At 29.7% G+C, this 24098-nt stretch overlaps 2 protein-coding genes across 7 annotated transcripts; one reads left to right on the top strand and one right to left on the bottom strand.

Moving 5' to 3' along the window:
- Positions 1 to 588: 588 nt before the first annotated feature.
- Positions 589 to 24009, bottom strand: LOC126850669 (PH and SEC7 domain-containing protein). 6 transcript variants are annotated; one of them, XM_050593898.1, is made up of 14 exons: positions 23195 to 24007; positions 15646 to 15712; positions 14191 to 14244; positions 11723 to 12062; positions 10245 to 11427; positions 9410 to 9651; positions 9118 to 9311; positions 8679 to 8871; positions 8274 to 8446; positions 7865 to 8081; positions 7444 to 7588; positions 6748 to 6891; positions 5988 to 6184; positions 589 to 2013 (listed from the first exon to the last, which is right to left on the bottom strand). In XM_050593898.1, the coding sequence occupies exons 1-14, from the start codon at positions 23342 to 23344 to the stop codon at positions 1992 to 1994; spliced, it is 3321 nt and encodes a 1106-aa protein (XP_050449855.1). In that variant the 5' UTR covers positions 23345 to 24007; the 3' UTR covers positions 589 to 1991. The 6 variants fall into 6 exon arrangements, with proteins under 6 accessions (XP_050449855.1, XP_050449856.1, XP_050449852.1 ...); XM_050593899.1 differs by lacking the exon at positions 589 to 2013 and having other exon boundaries at positions 3876 to 6184; positions 10245 to 11208; positions 11317 to 11427; positions 23195 to 24008; XM_050593895.1 differs by lacking the exon at positions 589 to 2013 and having other exon boundaries at positions 3876 to 6184; positions 10257 to 11427; positions 23195 to 24009.
- LOC126850705 (probable tubulin polyglutamylase TTLL9) lies at positions 20450 to 21239 on the top strand. The gene is made up of 2 exons (XM_050593962.1): positions 20450 to 20745; positions 20921 to 21239. Exons 1-2 carry the CDS (start codon positions 20539 to 20541, stop codon positions 21173 to 21175), a joined length of 462 nt encoding a protein of 153 aa, XP_050449919.1. The 5' UTR covers positions 20450 to 20538; the 3' UTR covers positions 21176 to 21239.
- Positions 24010 to 24098: the final 89 nt, after the last annotated feature.

Raw genomic sequence — 24098 nt, 5'->3', positions numbered from 1 at the left:
ATACACAATAGACACACGCATATGTATACAGGGTGTCCTGCAAAGATTGTGCCAACGCTCGTGAGCGGGTAGAGCACAGTAAACTGAATAGAAAAGTTCTTTATCATTTTTTGATCTGAGCTTTCTTTTTGTTGTTATACGATGTTAAAGTTAACTAATCAGCTCCTGTCTATACAGCAGAAAGCCATCTCCTTACTCCGACCCCCGATGTCCCTCCTTTGTTTTCCGTTGTAGACAGGCGCTGATTAGCTAACTTTAATATCGTATAACAATGAAAAAGCTCGAATCAAAATGTTAAAGATTTTCTGTTCAGTTACTGTCTACTACTACTCACGAGCGTTAACTATATTGCAGGACACCCTGTATACATATACATGTACATATACTTACGTGTATATGTATGTATGCGTTTGTGTGCATGCAATATATAAGTTGTTCCAAAACCACAAGATCCTTTTATTCTTTAACTGATTCTTTGACTAACTTGAAGTCCATTCTTCTTCAGGGAAAATGCCAAGACATCAATTATTAGACAAAAATTGATTCTTTAAATTAGTAAAAAATTTACCCTAAAAAGAACATCCAGTGTTTTCGAATGATTCAACGATGTCTGCCCGCATGTATGTATATACATTTATATACACACATACAAACATAGAATTTATTGTCACTTTTCATCCATTATTTTGCTTATTCTACAAATGAAACTATTCATGCTATTTTATATTTCGACATAAACATAGAAATATATCTACGAGTTTCGATAAGACAAAGTAACTTATGCCAATATAAAAGTCGTAAAAACATATACGCAAAATTATAAAAGAAATGGCATGTTTAACAGTATGTATATATAAATGCATTCTTTGGCTTTTTTTGCATTTCAACAAGTTTATCATATACAATTATAAAATTTATAAGGAGAAATGAGTAATTTTTAATAATTTAATAATTTTTATTATGTTTAACATACTAAAGAATTAATAATTCTTATCATCGTTATATTAAAACCAATTTTTGTACACTGATAATTTTCTTCCTCAGTTACCGTTTATTATTCGACATACCTAGTATATATTTTGTTATATAATCAGTCTTAAATAATGCAAATACTTCGTGTAAATACAGAAAAATTTTAGTCTTATTTACTGCATCAAGTATCTACTATTTTTGCTAGGAAACCAGGATTTCATCTAAATTTGCGAGACAAGATGCTTCGTCTATTTATTTTTCTCACTTCGGAATAATTCCTACAAGTATTTACCTTATTATTTTTCCTATTCGATTTTGAAACATTTTATGTAGATAAAAAGAGAGAGAAAGAATGAAGATTGCTGAGATTAATATTTGTTGTTGGTTACATTTTCTTTATACACATTAATTATGTGTAAAAATTTTTTGCACAGATTAACATTATAAAAAACTTATAAATCAATTTATTTATTTAAATTTAATTTTGAAGTGCTGACATATATACGTATATCTTTTCAGAAAAAAAATTTTTGGTTTGCGATATAGCTTTACCGTTTTCGAATAGTACGATTTTTTCAATTATTTAAATTTTTCAAACATTTGTTTATGAAATTAATTAAAAAGAGGAATAATATTATTAATTATTTAATCATAATTATATAATAAACACAGAACAAGAAATGTTATATTAAAATTGAAACTCCTAACTCCGAATTATTTAAAATAATTAATATAAATTACTAATTAATCATACATACAAACGTACACACACATATATATATATATAATTATATTTCATGTAAGTATTATATTTGCAAATTATAAACTTGTTATTAACGCAGCCAATACATACACACAATCTCCATTCTTCCATAAATATAATTTTTTTATTAAATATTGAAAAATTCGGATAATAACGAATTGTCTATTTCTCATTTCATATTTATAATTTCGCGCAAAAAGTAAACTTTCCTGAGTAACATCCTGAAAGCTGGATATAACAATCTTGCTCATCTTGTCTACGGTGTTGATAGGTCGACTCTATTACATGCAACAAATAAAGATGATTTTTTTTACGTACAAAAGATTATTCATCTTTTATAAAAATTTATATGACATATAGTGGATTAAGAAAAATAAATTCAATTTTAATATACTATTTAATCGATTTAAAAAATCCAAAACTACAATATAATTGTTAATAAAAAATAAAATTATACGTACAATTTACTGATTATTTTTATTAATACGATTTAATTTTAAATTGTCAACAATGATATATCAAAATATATATCAAGCGATTATCAATACATGCAAACATGCATTTATAATTAATTTATAAAATCATATTACATATCAAGTAAAAAAAAATAAATAAATAAAGATGGTTATGAAATAAGTAAAAACCAAAAAAACAAACTAATTACAATAAAATTCTGAGTTAATCTTACGATAATTAATAATGATTAATTGTGTGCTAATTAATTAATTAATATATTATCAACATATGTTGATATGTATATCCATTTATGAATGTAATACCAAAGCATGCAAAACTAACAAAAGCAAATTGTGTACAAATTATAAAATATTTTTATCTATTATATGTATTATCTATTATATCTATTATCTATTATATTCTATATATGTATATATACATATATTCTACATATGTATATATACACACATATTCATATACATAATTTTATAATTATTTTCAAATAAAAATAATTATTTTTATTTGAAAATAATTATAAAATGCTGTATACATATGTGTAAAAGATAATTGGGGTATCCTCATAAAAAAGCGATTTTATATGTGAGATTTGAAGATCGTTGATTTTTATTATTATATTATATATTTTATATATAATAAGTATTTATACGGGGTAAGTATCCACATATATTACATTTTTTATGTACACAAAGAGTTTGCTATAAACTACTACTGAATAATTTCCATCTTTAAAAAATTAGAAAAGAAGAAAAAAATAGAAAGAAAAAATATAAGGAAAGAGAAATTGAAACAAGAAAAAGAAGATTATTAGATGTAAATAATTTTTCGACTTACAAAAAAATTTTATTTAACATAAACAAAAAGAAAATAAAATAATATTATTTTTTATTAAAAGTAATATTATGAATAAACAAATTTGTTATTTTATATATTTTTTTGTTGTTTAAAAGAAAATCTATATACAACTCGCCTATATATTTGCGCATATGTCCGATGAAACACATTCGTATGTTTAATTATAACAGGATGATTTATTTATGTAATAATTCCTATTATTTATAAGTTTTTATCAATCTATATAATTTTGTATATCATACTATATAGTATATAAATCACTATAATTTCTAGAAATTCAAAAATTATTATAGTTATAGAATGTTTATCAACTTTCTTAATTGTTTATTTGGCTTATAAGCCAAGTATTATTTGGCTTATAATAAAATCCTGCTTATTAATTTTTTATCGGCAGAATTATAATTATTCACACTCAATCTTTAATTAAAAAAGAAATCTATTCCAAAAATAGATATTTTTATTGCGGATTTAGAACGGGATTAATGTATATACAAAGAATGCTGTAAATGTCAATCACATATCAAAAGTAATTGTATTACATATTATGTAAAATTTAGAAAAAACAATTTAATTGTATAGTAAATAAAAGAATTATATATTTAATATCATGTGTATATATATATATATATATATATATATATATATATATATATATATATAATGATTAAATATTTAGTAATTAAAGCAAAAGAAAATAATATTTAACATAATATATAAATAATTTACAAAGATTCATCATTAAGAATAAAAGAGAATACATAATATATATAATATATATAATATATATAACAATATTATTATTGTGTAAAAATTAGGAAGACAAAGGAATTTTAGTTATATTGAAATACAAAATATACATTTTATATAATTAATATGTGTGTGTGTGTGTGTGTGAATATGATTGTATTAAAAATAATTGATTTAAACATAATCAATTTAAAAAAATATGGCTAATTTTGCTTTTAATCATACTTATATTTTATAAAATAAATTATTCCTTAACATTGATATATTCCTCTTTAAAGGAAAAAAAATAATTGTTTATGATGTTTATACATACATACATGCATATATATATATATATATATATATATATATATATATATATATATATATATATTTTAATAAAATATCATTAAACACTTACAACAAATTATTAGTCAAATATAAAATCACATGAGAAAAATGTATAAACCTAAAAATTTTAATTTAATATTTACGTTAAATTGTTAATAAAATAACAAATTTGTAAAAAATTTGTAAAATTTGTTTTTCTAATCACAAAATGGCTGATACATTTTCTTCAACTCTATATGACAGTAAGTTGAACGCGAAATCTTTTTTCTCTATCCAGTCTTAACAGGCGCGCGCGCGCTCTCTCAACTTTTATAATATATTTTTCTTAGTTTGCATAATTAATATTGTTGCGCAAACTAACAATATGATGAAACAGCGACATATGTTTATCATCTAATTAGATATTCTTTTTATGTACCATTTTCAATGATGAAATATGATGATTCATTTGATTCTGGGAATCAAATGAAATCTACTTCCTAAAAAAAAGAAAGAAAAAAAGAAGAAAAATAAAAAAATAAAAAAATAAAAATTTTTGATTATAAGATATATTTATGCAATAGCATAAGCATAGCAAAAGCATTTTTTCTTAAATATTTCAATATTTAATTTTCAAACAATTAATTAATTAAATTTAATCGTCAATTAATGATTTTAACTTAAGATATCTTAAAAAAATAAAAATAATCATGCATATATGTGTGCGTATAATTAATCATACACTATCATTTATGTTTTTCAACACAGAACTTCAGACATAAAATAAATCTATCACACAAGAAATAAAGCATATTAAAGTATGATAAGAAGATAAACGTAGGCCAACAAGGTACGTCAACAAAGGAAAAATTTTCATCAATAAAAATATAAAATTGAACCATTAATTCTGCACATTCCAAAACAAAAATTTTGGAATTCCTATTTCGCTCTCTATTACCACACAATTTCAAATTACTGGAATTAGAAAATACAAAAACAATATAATAGAATCAATGATGTAATTCCTATAAAATGAGAATGAAAAAGAAAATTTATATAATGACATATTAACAATAATAAACAAAGAATTAAAAAATATCTTCTCAAAGAATTAAATATATAAACTTAAAATATGAACATTTTTTATATGAATTAATTCTCTTATAAATTTAAATACACAAATGTTTATAAATTTCTTTTGTTAACAAAGAAATTTCTACAATAGAAAATATTTTTTAAGAATTCAATTTCAATTGAAAAATTTAAATGTTTTATTAAAAAAAAATTCTAATATTTTAATTCTCTCTGCTTTGCTTAATTTTTCAAATAAAATAGAAAAGAGCTATTTTCATATTATCTTAGAATAAAAATATATAAAATCCTGTTTAAAATTTTAAAATTCCGGAAAAATTGAAAATTATCCTGCAATATTAAAACGAGAATAAAAATATTAGCAATCAAAAATATAATTAAATAAATTCGTATTAATAAATTATCTTAATTAATACCTCATGTTTTGTCATTATAACTCTCTTATTGAAAGATCAGTTTAGTATTATTTTATCAGTTCAATATGATTTAATAGTTGCACCACTGAATATGGTATATCACTTAATATACCATTAGAATAAATGCGCAATACGCCGTATATCGTTAGTTTGCGTCACTCTTGTTTATCGTTAGTCATCAACATTAGCATCACCAACACCAGCACCAACACCGGGGTCAGATTAACCCGCACAAACCGAAAGCATCGCGTCAACCAATGTTACCACTGGTTGCATTATAGTCTTGATGACCACCGTTCAACAGATTGCGATTACCGCTGCCACCGCCACCGCTGTAAATGGCGGTCCGATAACTATACCTATTAGCTGCTGTCGACCGTTCCGGAACCGGTGGCGGCACTAGAGCCCCTTCCGCATTTATTATAGCTCCAGAGGATCCAAGAAGAGCGCCTTCATCCACCTCGCCAATACTGCTCTCCACCAGCGATGACGGCTCCACTTCACTGAACGCCAGTCGGGAACGAAGTAAGTAAGCATATGTCTTGTACCGCTTCAGCTGGAACGAGCACCGTATGGGTTGCTCTGTAGAGTATGATGAAGTGAAGGATAGTGATTTCAGATAAAATAGAGAGTTAATTTCTTTCTTTAATTAAACAAAAAAAGACCTTAAGAATTTTAATAGTCTCTGAACAGAAAAGATTTTAATTGAGTCCTTAAACAGATTTGAATTTCCATTTTATAATATTATTAGACAATGATGCATGTGAAGAAATGAGAGAGAAGAGAAAAGTAATAAATTATTGGAGTAATAAAGATTGGAAATAAAATTATAAATGGAATAACATTGAAAATTTTTAATCTTTGATGAAAAAAAAAGAAAGAAATTTCTTTTTGTGTGTTAAATTTGTGTGGAGACAGAAAGCTTTCGCCATCTATATGTAATAAGTTGTTATTTTATTTATAAATTTTTAAAGATTTCTCATGTAAGTTATTTAATTTTGTGTGTGTGTGTGTGTGCGCGCGCGCGCGTACGTGCGTGGACAAGCGCATGATAATTTTAGCTCCTGAAATTACAGGAGCTTTTTGGTAATTTTGACGTTTTGATTATTTAAAAATTACCTCATAATGCAAATATGCATCCTTCTCTTTATAATTCTGTACAGTGAGAGCTTTCGCGCCTCTTTCTGGAGGATGCCGTCTGTGTTCATCCAATTCTGCCTCCAATCTGCTAACCCTATCCTCATGGTCCCGCAATTGCTCTCTCTATCAATAAATTAATTTAACTCTCTTTATCTTCACTTCAACAAGTAGACGTTAACAAGTTCTCTTTAATAAGTTGAATAAAATGTAAAAGTAACATGTCAAATATTTTTATGCCATAGAAGAAGGAAAAGAATGAGAGAGGATTATAACTCTCTATTTTTAATATTCTTTTCCTAAAATTTAAACATTGCATAGAATTAAAACCTATATATTAAAAAAAAGACATATAAACTTTTTATATATAAATTGATTATCTTAATTATATATTAATATTTTAAGGAATAAATATACAGCCTAAAACAAAAAAGAAATATCATATGTAAATCATTCAAGTTTTCCGAGAGTTGAATGATCTTAACATATAATTAATATGTATGTATATATGTGTGTATACATATATAAAATCTATGTTAGAACCAATCACTATTTATGATTTAATTAATTAACAAAATAATGCATAAAGATTGATCTAGTCATAAAATTTTATCACTCTCTTATTAGGTACTGCTTAAAGAAAACTCAAAATATTGAATAATCGTGGTGTATACTCACAGAATTTAATTTAGTGTGGCTACACGGCAACAATGGACGCTGGAACTTGCGCTGAGAACCGACGGCACCCGCTAATGGCTGACATGAAAAGCTGGCGCAAACGAAATTAATCGTGTCTATCCACGATTGCAGCTCCTTCGAATCACTGTGTACATACATCAATAATATATGTGTATTCATTTTTCAAAGTGAAATTAAATTAAATTACAACAAAAATTGAATTATAATGAGAATTATAGTTACACACATTTACAAATATATAAATTATTATATAATCAATTACAAATCATTATTAAACAACAATCACTCATCTGATCGCACAATTCAATTCAATTTAAAATTTAGTTTAATTCTTTAAGTCCTATAACATTTTGCATTAACACGTAGAAATTATTTCCTAAAATCAATAAAATATACTAACCTCGTCTGAAAAAGATATTCTGCCTGGTCGGCCGTTTGCAATCGAAAGACATGCTGCTTTTTCGTATAATCTGTCGCTTTGGTAGCCAACGCATGATGAATACGTATAGCGTTGTGTAAGCTATCGTTACGAAAACCATGCTCATCTTTATGTAAGTATAGCACGAGCTCGCGCAATGTACAATAGTACATCTTCCAGCCTCGTTTGCCAAATGGAGCTGTAACATTTTTTATATAAAAATAATGTACGAGATTATTATTTATTTGCGTATGCAAATGCAATTAATTAATGTAAGTGGAAAGCAGATCTTAAGATAGATCGGAGAGATCGAACGCAACTACACTTATACATAAGTATGTACGCATGTGTAACATTTTGTTATATAAAAGATATTGTAAGAAATACGTACTTTTCTTGCCATTGGAATCGTAACAGCATTTTCGCATAACGTAGCCTTTTTTGAATTCTGTGGCGCCCGTTACATTTGGCACATCGAGAAACGGATTTCCGGTACCGGCGATTGCCGTTGTACCATCGCTCTGCTGAATTATCTGGTTTGTCGTTTCATCTCCCTCTTCATCCCTAAAACAATGTTTATTTAAAAAATGTTAGAATGCAAAAATTTATTAATTCTCGTTTTTTTTAAAAGATATAAACATTATAATTGAAAAATTCCACAAGAAATTATTAAAAACCTAATTGTGCCAAAAAATTTAATTGTTTAATTTATTGTTGTTCTAAACAAGACAAAATTAATATATAATACTTGATACATACATATACATATATATATATGAGTATTTTGATTACTTACAAGGCCCACTCGAGCGGAAAGGACTTGACAGCGTTGTAGAGCTGCTTAAGTACCTCGCGCGGAAAGTTATCACCGTCATTAAGTTCCGACAGATTCTCGATAAATTCCGAGCAAGACATCTTTCGACCGATATTTTGACCATGCAAATCCGTGTTGAGCAACATTATCGCGCAAGTCAATGTATGAACCGCATCTAAATAAATATTATTTAATATTCATTTTAATCTAAAGGATGAGAGAGAGAGAGAGAGAGAGAGAGAGAGAGAGAAAGAGAAGAGAGAAAAAAGGGAGATAATATTATTTAATAATTTTAATCTATAGATTAAGAGAGAGTATATTATTTAATATTTATAAATATTTAATGTTTAATAATAGCCTATTTCTCTAATTTACAGGAGATAAATATTATCTAATAATATATAGTCTAAAGAGTATTTACCTTGGGAATTAAAACTACCGGGATTGCAATCCAGATATCTTTTGGAAAAATGTACCAAAACTCTCTCCCTTTCTTGGGTTTCTCCTGTTAGAGAGAATTGAGCGAGAAACTTTCTAAGAGCCACATCCAGCGTATCCCGTTCAAAATTGAAATAACGCAGATATTCCTCTGCCACAGCTCTGCTAAAATCGTTGCTGTAAATACAGGATATCACGTATTCATAAAATTAAAAGCCTCGAAATTTCACATTTTATATGTGCTAGAATTCTATAAGAAAACCTAGAAAACTTACTTTTTGCTTAGATGCCTGGAAACGTCGGATTTTTTGAAACCGTCCAGAGAATAGAGACGTTTGGCTAGTCGGACAGCAGAAGGTAAATCAACTGCTTTCGGGCTGTAGTGAAAACTATGCAGACTTTCAATGTCGCTTTCTTCGTCTGCTGATTGTGGCGGCGACGCACCTCCATGTCCCTTCTGCTCTTCACACGTTCCACTGATTAGAGCCTCTTTTTCATCTTCGCATTCCTTCAATTCCTAAATTTTCGATAATAAATTAATAACATTTATAAACACACACACATACATATTAGTAAATGTATTAGGCCCTGTTGCACCAATGTTTGGTTTTTGGCTTTAGGCTATAATTTAATCGTTGATTAAATATAATCTAAAGCCTGAAATCGAAAGCCAAATAACATTGATTATTGCCAAAAGCCAAAAGTTTTAAGTTCTCGCTTAAAGCCAAAATAACATTGCAACCAGGCCTTAATCGTGACATTAATAAATATTTTATTATTGTCATATATATATATTATAAAATTTGTGTTTTTCTAATAATAGTACATTTTTCTCACTTTAATTTCTAGTAAAGTTTTTCTAAAATTTCCACAAAGTTAATTCTTAATTCAACTAATTCCAATAAAATTGTATAATATATACAGTGAAAAATTTGAAAATATAAACTTTAAAGATAAGTTCTACACAATACACGCACATAAATAATTAAATATATACATAAATGTGATTTAATTAATTTATAATTAAAAATTTTCAAAATCTTAATTCAATTTAGTTTATTCAAATAAAATATTATATATAAGACATTTCTCAATATATCACAAAATTACCTGATAACCTACGCATTCGGGTGCCATGGATCCTGCAGTGTTGTTGGGAACTCCCGTAACTCCAGATTGATTTCTTTGCAAATTTTGGGATGTAATAGGTGGCGTTAATTCCACGGCGGGATTCCCTCTTCTTCTCGCCTGTCTAGGGCTCGTATTTCTTGGGCTCTCCTTATCCGGCCCCTTTACCTGGATCACTATCCTATGCTCTCCAGCATCCTGAGGATTAGCCTTCAATCTCCTCTGAGGAGGTTCACTCGCCAAGATGGTAGAATCGCTATCGCTGGGATCGCTAACCATCATGATATCCCTCGCGCTGAGGATATCCATCGTTTCTTCGTCATTATAATCCGGGCTGGACATGTTGCTGATGGCCTCTGACTGGCTGAGATCACCATTAGCGGGAAGATGACTTCCTGGAGCGCCGGAGATCCCAGGAACTGTTTGCACCAACGGAAACCTGCGGGAGCCAGAGTTGGAGGACATGACAGAGGATGAGACGGAGGTAGGAGAGGCGGGAGATAAAGAACGCTGAGGACTCGAAGAGGATGAGGAGGAGGAAGACGAGGATGAAGAACCGCCATTTTGACAACAGGAAGCGGCTGGCGAACTGACAGGTGCATTGTAGGTCCAGACGATACGTTCATTCGGCATCAGGCCTTCTGGTCGTGGGTCTAACAGCGTATTCAAACTCGAGGTGACATCGTCGTCGATATCGATATCCACAGCGCTCATCGAGGGATCTTTCTGGAACTGTAGATGATCCTCCGATCGTGAAGTACGAACGAAACCGAAGCTCGAAGGAGTATTCTTGCTAGGATCGACCTGAACTAGGGCTCCCGAGGTGCTTTGCATTCCATCGCGCCTTGCGACACTCACGGGTGATGTGCTGGCTGAACTGGAAGCTTTGTAGGTACTTCCTCGATGATGATGGTGGTACTGATAGGCCAGCTGAGTCTCATTGGGACTGTTGGGTACAGAGTTGTGATGGTGATGATGGTGGTGATGGTTGTGATTATGATGAATACTGGTGGTAGTGACAGTGGTGGTAGTGTATTGGTGACTGGGGTTGTACCTAAGGGAGTCGATCTTGCGCTGTTGATGCTGCTTGGGTAGAAGATTACTGCTCTGCTGCGTGCGCGAAAGGTTCAACATTAGGTCGCCAGTCATCATGTATGCCTCGAACCTGATACAAAGATAATACACCTTATTACTGGTACGATATATTAGTATGATCAAGTTGTCATATATTCTTGATTCCATATATTTCTCTCATTTTTAATCAATTTTTTTTCTCATTATATACTTCATTTATCAGGCATAAAAGAAAATGCGTGTATAATCATTTTAAATTAATAGAAAAGCCGAGATAATAGTAACTAAGCTTAAATAAATATCAAAGAGAGATGTAATATAGAGGAGTCTTTGGGGGAATAATTTTGAAAATAAACAGCGATTAAATTTATTTATTCAATTTATACCTGGGCGTATTTTTTTGCCGAGGAAATTTCTCAGCGCAAAGAGGTTCCCATTGGGTTCGCTCCTCTTCCTTAAAGTTGTCCACGGGCGGCAAGAGCGCCTCCAATTCCGACGAGAGAGAGGCATCACTGGACGAGCCATTGCTTCTCGTTGCTGCCACTGGTATTGACGAGTCCGCGGACATTTCCGGCGTCTTGCCGAACTCCTTGTTTTCTACATTGCCGGAAGATGGGACATTCCTGGGGTTATTCGTCAAGATGGCATTTGAGGATTCTCTGTCTTCGTCATTTGAGGCTTGTCCGGGAGAAAGGAGGCGACGGACGTGCGCCTTCACCGCAGGATCTATATAATAATAATTATAATAGTAATTTTTCTTTTATATACATACATTGTATGCACACACATACACACACACACACAACACAACACAACATCTCTAAAAAGCTTTATATATATATATATATATATATATATATATATATATTTATTTATTTATTTATTTATTTATTATAATAAAGAGATCAAATTTTAATTAATTTTTAATAGAATTTAAATCTGTGGTTTGATTTTAAGAATATAATTGGAAAACTAATTGATATTTTTGCTGAGATAATATTGACATAAAAAATCGTGAAAGTTAAATGTAATTAGATGAAAAGTGTACGTTTAAATTTTCTTATATAATAACATTATATTTATGTTATATAAGAAATACTAAACGAACACTTTTCATCTAATCTCTAACCTTTTTAGCTTACACGATTTTTCATGTCAATATTATCTCAGCAAAAATATCAATTAGTTTTCCAATTATTCTTAAAATCAGACCACAGATGTAAATTCTATTAAAAATTAATTAAAATATTTTGATCTCTTTATTTTTGACAATTAAAACTTAGTTTGCCTTAGAATATTTTCTCTGTTGTTTGAATCGTTTGTAATTCAAAAATTGTAAACATGCCTTGGCATTTATGTTACAGATTTTATCACAAATTCACCAAATCTAAATGATCGAAACCTACCGCTATTATTGTATAATTAATATACATATGTATTCAAACTAATTTATATAATAAAAATAATGATAATATAATAGTAAAGTTTTATGGAAATAGAGAACTGTAAAAAATGTGAAAAATTTCCTTCTATAAACAATTGATGATAAGATCTATATATGTGACAGATAATTACCAATAAAATTTAGATTAACAAATTTTAATAAATTTATCAGCTAATTGAATAAAATTAATATAAAAATAAAATATTCTGTCTATAAAAGATTGCAGAAGATATTTCCCAAGGGATCGATGTACTCGTCTAACAGAAATTCATTTATCACTCTCACGCATCGATTGAAAGTCGCTTGTGCAGATAATTGCGCGCCTTTGGTCATCGGTCATCCCATTCCTTTCCACCATAGGATGGGTACGTAACTTCCTCTGTTTACCACGTTACCGCGATGGTTGTTATAACATAAATTCTATTATTATTACGGTGTCAGGTTCAAGAACACGCTCATGGTAATCTATCATTAGATCGTTCTCGAGAGTTCACCAGTCTCTCGTGATGCATAGTATTTGTTTTTATCGTATAAATAGCGTAGGTTTATTTAAATGTAACATATATTAAGGAGAAAAATTTTACGTAAGAGAAAAATATATAATACTATATGTATATAATGTTATATAGGAATGGATAAATATTCATCTTTACACAATCAGGCCCAAAAGGCTTTCGGTTGACATATATCGGTAAGGCCATAATCCTGAATAATCTTTAAAAAATTTTAACTATCGCTGATTGTTTATTAAAAAATTATTAACAAATAAAATATCGATGATTTAAGTATTCTTTGATGACTAAAAAAATAAGAACTAATAAACAAGATATATAATTGTAAAATTATAAACTTATATAGATTTGCAATTATTTACAATCACATCAGGTATACAGAATGGCCTCCTCATTTTTCGATCAAAAGCCGGAATTCTTTTTGGCTTGACTCTCTAAAGGTAAATGTTCATTGATAAACGTGTTATAAAAGATATTAAAATAGTTATATAAGGAATTATATAAATGTTATATAGAAAAATTCTTATGTATAAAATAATAAAATTATACACACACAGGAATATAATATATGTAATTAAAATTTTAATACAAGGGACATATGCAATTTTAATATACATATAGCACTCACATGCGCAAACACATACATTAATATCTATAATTAAATATAATATTAATGTAATTTTATATTTTTTATATAATTACATATTCTTATATAATTTTATATAATTATATATTTTATAATATAATTATATATTTTTTATAATTCAAACACGTAATTAAATTATATATAAACATTATATATAAACAAAAATTACTCTGCCATATAATAAAAACTTAACGTTTAGTTATTTAAGTCTCTTAAATCGTAGTCGAATGTTATTAAGAAATTTTAACTTACCCCTCCGTAGTTTTAGAGTAACAGGATCCGAAGAGAGCCGCAAACATTTCAACACTGAAACAGATTAACACTATCACAATTTTGAAATCTGAACCTACATATATGCTTTTAGTAATAATACATATTATATATACATATTAAATACAATATAATAAATATATTGAATATATAATATACTAATTATTGTTATACTAATCATTTTTATAGTAATAATTTAACGATGAAACTTTACAATTATAAAATAATATATGTTGAACAAATTATCTTACAAATTCTATTTTCTGACGTATTATCAAGTTCAATTTCGATGGTCATGTCAATTAGCGAGATTGAAATCTTGATTAATTCATTGTAGTAGTTTTGTATTCAATTATGTCAAATTGTGTTTAATGAGTAATGCATAATTTATAACAAAATATAAACGCAAAAAAAGATTGGCCCTCGAAACATACATGAAAAGATCGCATCTAGAGAATATCAAGAGTGTCCTAAAAGTATAGTAAAATAATTCTTTTAAAATTTATTTATTTTATTTTATTATTGATATTATCGTATATTCTTTTAATAAAATTTTAATATAAAAGCTATTTATGATAGAGATATATAAATACAAAAACCAACGTATTAATCTGCTTCTCGCTTCTCTTTGTAATCTAAATTAAAAGTTACACTCGACATTTGTTTGTAATTGCTTTCTATCAAATTATATGTTAGTTATCAGTTAATATTGTTCTATTTATTTACTTTTTAACCAACTGATTATTTTTAAAGATAAAAATTGAAATTTTAAAAATTAATTCGACACATATTCATCAAAAACTACGGAAATATGATAAAAAGTGTGCTAAAAAGAAAAAGTAAAATAAATTTATATAGAAATCTACACATATATATAAAATATATGTATATATATATATATATATATATATATATATATATATCATATTATGAAAAACTATAATATTATGTTATTCCGCTATTAAATCTTTATAAATAATATTATTTGCAAAAAAAGTTAATTTTTTATATACATACAAAAAAATAAGATTAATATATATAATTAAAGTAATTATTAATTATTATTTTTATTTAATTATAATCTTATAATTAAAAGTGAAAAAATACAGTACAAGTGTAGAATAATAATATATATCCATATATATTTTATAATCATATTACTTATTATTGTATACATATACGTATGTGCATGTGTATCATTTGTCATGTTCTGTCATTTTTATATTAATTGCTGTTCCATGCATTATATAATCATATACACATATAATCAAAACAAAGTAATTGATGCGATTCATACACAATATACAAATAACAAGCAAATCTGTATCCTGTATATAGTGAAAGATTGATGATAAAATAACTGAATTCAAATTGAATAAATTTCTATGGGGTTTAGAGATTAATGATATACAGATTTGATGGATATAGTATTCTCACCTTCTTTCGTACTGAATCGGTTGACATCAACTTCGTTCACCCTGAGTATGACATCACCTGCTTCGACCTGAAAATCAAGCAGAAAGAATTCTTATAAAAGATACACGTTATAAATGTATATAATTAATGAATACATTTATTTAATTTTATTTGCTCAACACATCAGCTAAATTAAATAATTGAGTTTATTAATGTAATTAAGTGATGATAATATATATTCTAACAGTTAACTCTCTGGTAATATCGCTGAATAATATAAATATTTCTTCGCATTCGTTAATAAATTAACATCAAATGTCCGATCAAAAATGCATGCAACTCATTGCCGCGTGAAAGTGCACGCAAAGCGTGTCCTATTACGAAATCACCTCAAAAAATCAGCGAAAGGATTTCAATATCTGCACTAGTTGTCTTACTACCAGTTCCTTTAATGTAACGTTCAAAATTTGTTCAATCTTTGTACACAAAATTATTTTACATGTTGTTGCATATACAAACATTATGCAATGAAAAGCATGACTACTTATGTAAAATCAAATATGTTTAATTTTAATAATATAGCAGCTTTTGTAAAATTAAAATAATTTAATTTTTTAAATTAAATTAATAAAATTAAAATGTGTGTGTGTCTATGTGTTTATGATATATGTCAATTTTTTAAATACAAGAAGCAGGATATTAATAATGACAAAAATATATTAATAATAACAAAAAAGGGAAATTTTATATATAAATTGGTATGTTAATTTCTTTTATTTTTATATAAGAGATTTTTAGGAAAAATTGCGAAATTCACCTCATACAATGGTATATATTCGATGTAATCGTATCTATCCCCACGAGAGTATTTTCCTAAGAAGGATTGAAAAGGTTGCAAGCAGCACGACAGACAAAATGCGAGTTTGGGCATTCGAAATACCTTCGATACACCTTACAAAATAATTTTAAAGTCTTCAATCTTTATTTACACTGAAAAAGCATCGACGACAAGAGATCGGCAAAATGCGACTAATTGAATGCCCGTTGGAAGATAGAGGGCCTCGGCCAGTGGCCAATTGTATTTTCAGACTTGCAATGACATTGACTTTCCTCAAGCCAATCTCCAATGAGTTGAGTCTACACGTACATGTATATGTGTGTAAATAAATTGATGGAATGCCTTAGAAAAATTTAATTTAATAATTAATTAGAGAAGAGTATAATCACTTATCCATGATTTATTATTAATTAAATGATAAATTAAATTTTAATTAATATAGAATAGTTTCTTGCTTGAAAAAATTGAATTAATCCCAATATTAATGAAAATTTGAATTACAATACAATACATATATACAACTTAAAGTCAAATCGACTTTTTCATGACACACTGTATCAATGAATAAATGCGAATCATTCCCAATATGTCTAAATATATTTATTCCGGATAAGTCAGTGAATAACGTACAGGATATACCAGAAAATCTGCGCGTTCCTTCGGAGATCGAGATGATCAAATTATCCCGTAAAGAAAAAAGATTTTATGATTCAAAGAAGAAGCAGGACGATGGAAACAGAAACGTCAAATTCCGCTGTGATTTCTCTTCGACGCTGCTCGAGGTGATGTTGGCAAGAGGTTGGACCCAGGTAATTTAATCAAGTTTTCAATGTATCATAGAATCTACATACAAATCCATTGATAAAAGGGAAAAAAAAAAAAACAAAACAGAAAGACGAGAATTTATTAAACATATTTGCGGAGCAAGAGAAGAGAGAAAAGGTTTTAAAATATATTAGTTTATATTTTATATAAACGATTATCTGTTTATTTATTTTATTGTTAATTACACAATAGGTATAAAAGACTGCAATTGTGTAATTAATAATAAAATTAATGAAAAGATAGTCTCTTATACAAAATAAATTAATATGTTTGAAATCTTTTCCTTCTCCTCTTCCTCTGCACATATTTTTAATAATTTTTTCTATTTTTTTCCCTTTTGTATGTATATATATATATATATATATATATATATATATATATATATATATATATATAGGGTGTCCCAAAATTAGAGCAACAAATTTCAGATGGTTAAAAAGATTATTAAAACAAGTCAATGTTTTGTCGATAAATTTTCAAATGGCCCGTTTTAGCATTAAAGAATCAAAGACTAACAAGGGCAAAAATCTTTGAAAAAAAAAAAAAAATATTTTTCCAAAATTTTATTAATATAAATTAAATAGAAGTGTTTTTATTTCTTTTGTAAATTCAATAGAGATGTTATGAAATTTTCGTATAAAATATTTTTTGATTTTTCAAATAATTTTCGAGATATAAATTCATGTATTTACCTCCCCTGCCCCCCTCCCTTGTATGTATATAAAGTTTCATCAAAATCAGAATTTTCAAGTTCACGAGGTTCCCTTCCTCGTTAGTCTTTATATATATATATTTGCGGACACGAATTTATTGGCAAAATTGGCTTGCTTTGGTGTCCTTTATAACCACCTGAAGTTTGTCGGTCTAATTCTGGGACACTCTGTATATTGCACAGAGAGAGAGAGAGAGAGAGAGAGAGAGAGAGAGAAAGAGAGAGAGCGAGAGAAAGTAACAAAAGCGTTGTTTTTCTCTTTACTTTTCGAGATAGTCGATTCCGAAGACTTCAGCTGGCATCTGTGGTGGTGCGATACAGGCGATGTGCTACGACAGGCATTGGACGGCGATCGGAAAAAGCTGCGTCCTCATCAGCGCGTACCGCATTTCCGCAATCACTATGAGCTCACGCGTAAGAATTACTTGTGCCGTAATCTCAAACGTTACAAAAAGGCTCTTACGAGGGCTGGAAAAATGGCTGAGGCCCGCATCTGCGAAGCCATGCCTGTGACTTTCGAGCTGCCCAGCGATTATCGAATGTTCGTCGAAGAATATCACAAGTAGAATCACTTATTTATGATTTTATTATTAACTAAATCGTAATTGATTTTATCGTCATTAATTTTAATTAGATATCTTTCACAAATTAACTTAAGTTTACTTTCCTTTCTATCTATTATAATTATCTAAACATTATAAATATTATATTAAAAACTCTTTTTATATTTAATTAAAGAATATCGATAATAGATACACGTATATAGATAGATTGGATAAGCTTTTGTAAAATTATTTAGTTATAAAATTTAATTTTAGCTATAAATTTAAATATTTACCTGTAAAATTGTAACTTTTCGTAAATATTTATTTTTAAAATATTATAATATTTTTATATATTGATTGTGTAAATCATTTCATAATTCATAATAATTTTCTATAAGTATCAAATGCCGTTTTACTTATATATATTTTCATATGTAAAAACCATAGGAAATTTAGGTTACACATTTCGCATATTTCGTATTCAAAAAATATTCAAGACATAAATAAATTATTGTAAAATTTTTCGTGAGATTAAAATAAGTCATAATCGCAGACAACGTGGGGCAATATGGATCGTGAAACCAGCAGCGAGATCACAAGGCAAAGGCATCTTTTTGTTTAGAAAATTGAAAGATCTGATAGAATGGAAGATTAGAGAGACCAAGCCACCACAGCCAGGAACTCCAACTGAGACTTATGTCGTTCAGAGATATATAGATAATCCTTATCTCGTCGCAGGTGTAAATTTAAATTTTTTAATTCGGTGTTCAATTAGAAAAAAATATATATGTATTAATTATAACTCAATTATAATAAGACATATTGGAGAATTAATTGTACCTCTATTGCAATTAATTCTCAAGATTGCCATTAAATATTAAACAGATTATAAAGATTATATAACAGAAATCATTTAAATATCGTTAATTGTGCCTCTATTAAATATTACCAATTAATTTAAAAATTACATAATAAGTTATCAAGATTGCGAAAAATTATTTAATTATTAATATTAAACTGTTCCAATTTAATTTCATTCGTATCAGATTTTTCAAATATTATCTTGTTATCATTTTCATTCAACAATAAAGGATAAATTCTTGATTTTAGGAAGAAAATTCGACTTGCGTATATACGTGCTGGTTACTTCATTTCACCCTCTAAAGGTGTGGCTGGCTAGAGAAGGTTTCGCTCGTTTATGTACCCGATTATTCGATCTGAAGAATATTGAAGATAACAGAGTACACTTGACGAATATGGCGATACAACTGAAGGCACGCCGTAATATTGAAAGTATCCCTTTAACAGAAAATCAAAATGGAAAATGGAATGATATATGGGATGGCTGCAAATGGGCTTTATGCAAGCTCAAGGATTATTTGATAGTTGATCACGGAAGGGAAGTAGTTGAAAAACTGATGCAACGTATCGCCGGTACTTATATTATTTTGTTATAAAGAAAATTTGTAATAATTATAAAATCTTAATTTTCATAAACATTTATAAAATTACAATTATATTACAAATATTTATATAAATAATATACTTGTCGATCGTTTTATGTTATTCACCCTATATACAGGGTGTCTGACAATTCGCGCAACACCCTTTAAGGAAAGATAGAGAGTGTTATTTTGAACAGAAAAGTCCTGTACCATTTTTTTCTATAACGCTTAATAAGAGTTATTATTGAGTGAAGTCTGGCCTATCATCGCCGATCTTCAGCCGGGCGCACGTCGGTGAACTGTCATAAACATCTGAGCGCTCACGCACACTACCAGGCGCGCGGCTCACCGACCGTGCGTCCAGCTAAAGATCGGCGATGATAGGCCAGACTTCACTCAATAATAACTCTTTTATTAAGCACTATAGAAAAAAATGATACGGAACTTTTCTGTTCAGAATAACACTCTCTACCTTTCCTTAAAGAGTGTTCCGCGAATTTTCGGACACTCTGTATACGTTTCTACTTATATTCATACGTAGGTGTAATAATGGCAAGCCTACTGGCAGTGCAACCAGCCATGATGCAGGATCGCAACTGTTTCGAGCTCTACGGCTACGATGTGTTGCTCAGCAATGATCTGCGACCTTGGTTGCTGGAAGTCAACGCATCCCCTGCCTTAACAGGCACAGACGATGAGGATCATCGTCTCAAGTTCAACCTCATCGACGATGTCCTCAACATCCTCGACTTTGAGGTACAATTATGAGTTAAAATCATTTTTTTTTCCCTAACGAGGAAAGAACTGTGATGTGTCTAGTATAAAACACATTCTTCTTCTTTGACTAAAAATATTTTCATATAAAAATCTTAACACAAAAAGAGAAAAATATTTCCCATAAATAAATCGATAAATCTTTTCGGGGGGGGAGGGTCGCTTCAGCGGTCACGAGACCAGAATCGGAGGGCTAGATCTGCTCTGGGATGACGGACCAGTTTGGACCAACTGTCCATATTTCAACGTTTGCACGATGGACACTGTAGCCAATGATTTCAAGAGGCTCAACATCTTCCTCGGAGCGATTAATGATCGTGAAAAACAGCTTTCTTTATTAAAAAGCCAGTTGATGGAAAAACGTAAAACGAATCAAAATCAATCTTCTATGGTGCAGTATTGCTTAAAGTAAAAATAAAGATAAAGAAAAATTTAATTTTCATTAAGGGGGCCAATGTTATAATTATTTATTATTTCAAAAATAAATTTTATAATTTACTGTTTTATTAACTTTTACTAATTTTATTTTTGCCTAAATATATTTTAATATATCTGAAATATATCTAAAAAATTCATTGCCAATCTTTCGTAGTACTATTGGTGCGCCATTTGTTAAAAATTCATAAAATTTAAATATATAGTATTAAACAAAAGATTTATTTCATACACTTTATAGGAATTTAATTTTAATTTCATCTTTTTCTGCAAAAATATATTTTAATTTACTGTTTTAGTTACCCCAGTTATGTCTCAATATATTCTTCCGTGTAGCTTTCTATGAAAATTTATTCATGAGACTTCTGATCAATTATTTAAAAATTATTTGCGAAACTGTGTCGCCATGCAGAAAGAATGCAGCTGGTGCAGCTCTTGCTTTTACGTATATACATCGTTCATCTTGTCTTTGCCGATTTTTTTTCTTCGTTTCCAACGTCAAAACTAAATTTAGCCAAAGACTAAATGCATTCTATCGTACCAAAATGTTTGTTAAGATTTTTTATTTATAATAATAGAAAATATTTTAATCAGGCGTTTAAAGAATGTGCGATTTTCTTTGAATTTATCTTCTATTATTTATTAATTTAAAGTTTATATTTATATGTCATACATTTTCAAGAATTCTCTCTTTCTCTCTCTCTCTTCTCCGTTATTTAGAAATTTTTTTTTTAGATTATTTATTTAATTATTAAATATTGCTAAGTAATGTTATCAATTTAATAGAATTTTAATTTAAGAATTTCCAATTTTATTTGAAATTATTTATATTAAATACAATAATAAATATATTTTTAAAAATATGCATTTAAAAAAATTTTAGTTTTTAGTATTAATTTACATTACACTTTATAAAAAAAGAAAAATAAATATAATATTTAAAATTATAAACAAATTATCGAGAATTTTCTATTTTTTTTGTTATAAACTTTCAGACAATAAATTACATAAAAATTTAATTTCACAAATATTGTTAATTTATTAATTTTATATACAATACTCAAAGCTAAAAAACTACAAGAAAACATGTAATAAGCAAAAAATATTGAGTTTATAGAAATAGTGAAATAATGCTGAGTCACACACTCAAAGATCGCTATTGTTTAAGATATGCTTAGAACTAATCGATTTTTATCCGTGTGTTTTAAAGAAGAACGAATCGAAGAACAGCATCGTTGTCCTTTTGAAGTGCTAAAGTGCACACTTTACATTCACTCTTCCTCCACATAGTCTACATCATATAGGTGCATAAAGTGTTTGTAAGATACATACAATCGATACTTGCGAAGCATTCCAAGGATATTCTTTTCTCAAAACAAAAGATAAAAAAAGGAAATCACTCGAGAATCAGCAATTCAATCTCTCGTCTCAACCATTTCTAGTCAATATTAAATAACACATAAAAATAACATTGTCATATAAAATGACATTTTCTTTCAGGCTAAAATGTCACTTTAGAAAACTCGTATGTCTTTATGACAACTTGATATTATTTATTCTTCTTTATTTATTATCATCAGTGCTCTTCATTCCGATGCTTGGATATGTTCTTTTAAGATCTCTAACGTAGGTAAAAATTTGACAATCGTCCTTTTATATTTATAAGCATTATTTCTTCTTATATTACACGCATAAAATTGACATTACAAAAAATTGTCTATTATTATTAAATTGTTTATTGTTAAGAATAAACTCCTTTCGCTAAAGAAAATGTAATGTATGTAACCAGTAACTTTATCAAAATCACGTCGCTCATTTCGTTTATTATTTGCGATGATCACAAACACACACACATAAACACACAAATACACACGCATACAAATACATACAAATGCGCGCGCGCGGAAATCGATCTTGCGAGAATTGTTTATCTGTACGGATCAATTTCTCACGGCGATCGCGTATGAAAATCGACCTTTCCACAGTCTAATCTTACCTTGCCGCTGTTGGCCGCCGGTGAATTCTCGACGATGTCGTAGATGACGTGGGCGGCCGGCAGGCCCGCCGAGGCGCCGAGCAACGAAAAGCCGAATGAGCCACCGGAGTCGCCGCGGCACAGGGTGACCAGCAGCTCCTCCTCAGCCATCACGGCACATTGATCCTCACCTCTTCGCTGTCATTTGCCCGTGCGTCACGTTTCCTCTTTTTCCTCCTCGCTATCTCGCGTTCGCTCGCTCGCTCGCGCACACACACACACACACTCGCGCACTTCAGCACGCTACTCGATATCGAGGGGGATAAACAGAGGACGAGATTTCTCTTTTATTCGGGATTATTCTCGAATCGTTCCGCCTTTCTGTCACTCGGCGACGACGTACCTATCCCACGGGCACACGCACACCCACACGCACGGAACACGGGGAGGCGCCCTCCCTCCTCCCCTTCCTCGCGCCGCACCCGCCGCACTGCGAAACGATCGTCGGTCGTCGCGTTCGTTCTTTCTCTCTCTCTCTCTCTCTCTCTCACTCTCGCTCCCATTCGACTCGGCGGCGCCGAAGGAATGAGGGAGCGAGTGAGCGCCGTTCCGTGATTCGAGGCTCGCACTCTGCACGCGGATACGGTGGTTCCTTCGCGAAGGGGGATCGAATAACGAGACGCGGAGATGATGCGCGGGATCCGGATCCGCGAGCTACATACGTATTTCGCGCGAACGACGACCGGGGGAGGGAGGGGGACGCGCAGGGTACGAATATGTCGTTGGCGAATTCTCCTCTCGGCTCTCGGCCAGGGCCGGCAAATACCTCGCGACTGATCGCAAACGAACGGACACGAGCGTGACCTGCGGCGCCACTTGCGCGCGCTACCGGTCCTTCACCTCGTTACCCCTCGTGTCACAGGCC

The sequence above is a fragment of the Cataglyphis hispanica genome, chromosome 6, assembly GCF_021464435.1.
Source record: "Cataglyphis hispanica isolate Lineage 1 chromosome 6, ULB_Chis1_1.0, whole genome shotgun sequence".
NCBI classification, from domain to species: Eukaryota; Metazoa; Arthropoda; class Insecta; order Hymenoptera; family Formicidae; genus Cataglyphis; species Cataglyphis hispanica.
The sequence above is the reverse complement of the archived record's forward strand: the minus strand, read 5'-3'. Positions and strand labels throughout refer to the sequence as shown.

Excerpts from the sequence above, each read along its gene's own strand:
- LOC126850705 (XM_050593962.1), top strand. The coding sequence starts at position 20,539 with ATGGCAAGCCTACTGGCAGTGCAACCAGCCATGATGCAGGATCGCAAC. Across the intron at positions 20,746-20,920 it reads TCAACATCCTCGACTTTGAG|GGTCGCTTCAGCGGTCACGA; the intron begins GTACAATTATGA and ends TCGGGGGGGGAG.
- LOC126850669 (XM_050593894.1), bottom strand. The coding sequence starts at position 23,344 with ATGGCTGAGGAGGAGCTGCTGGTCACCCTGTGCCGCGGCGACTCCGGT. Across the intron at positions 8,872-9,117 it reads CGGTAGTTTTAATTCCCAAG|ATGCGGTTCATACATTGACT; the intron begins GTAAATACTCTT and ends ATATTTATTTAG. Across the intron at positions 7,589-7,864 it reads GAATATCTTTTTCAGACGAG|TGATTCGAAGGAGCTGCAAT; the intron begins GTTAGTATATTT and ends GTATGTACACAG.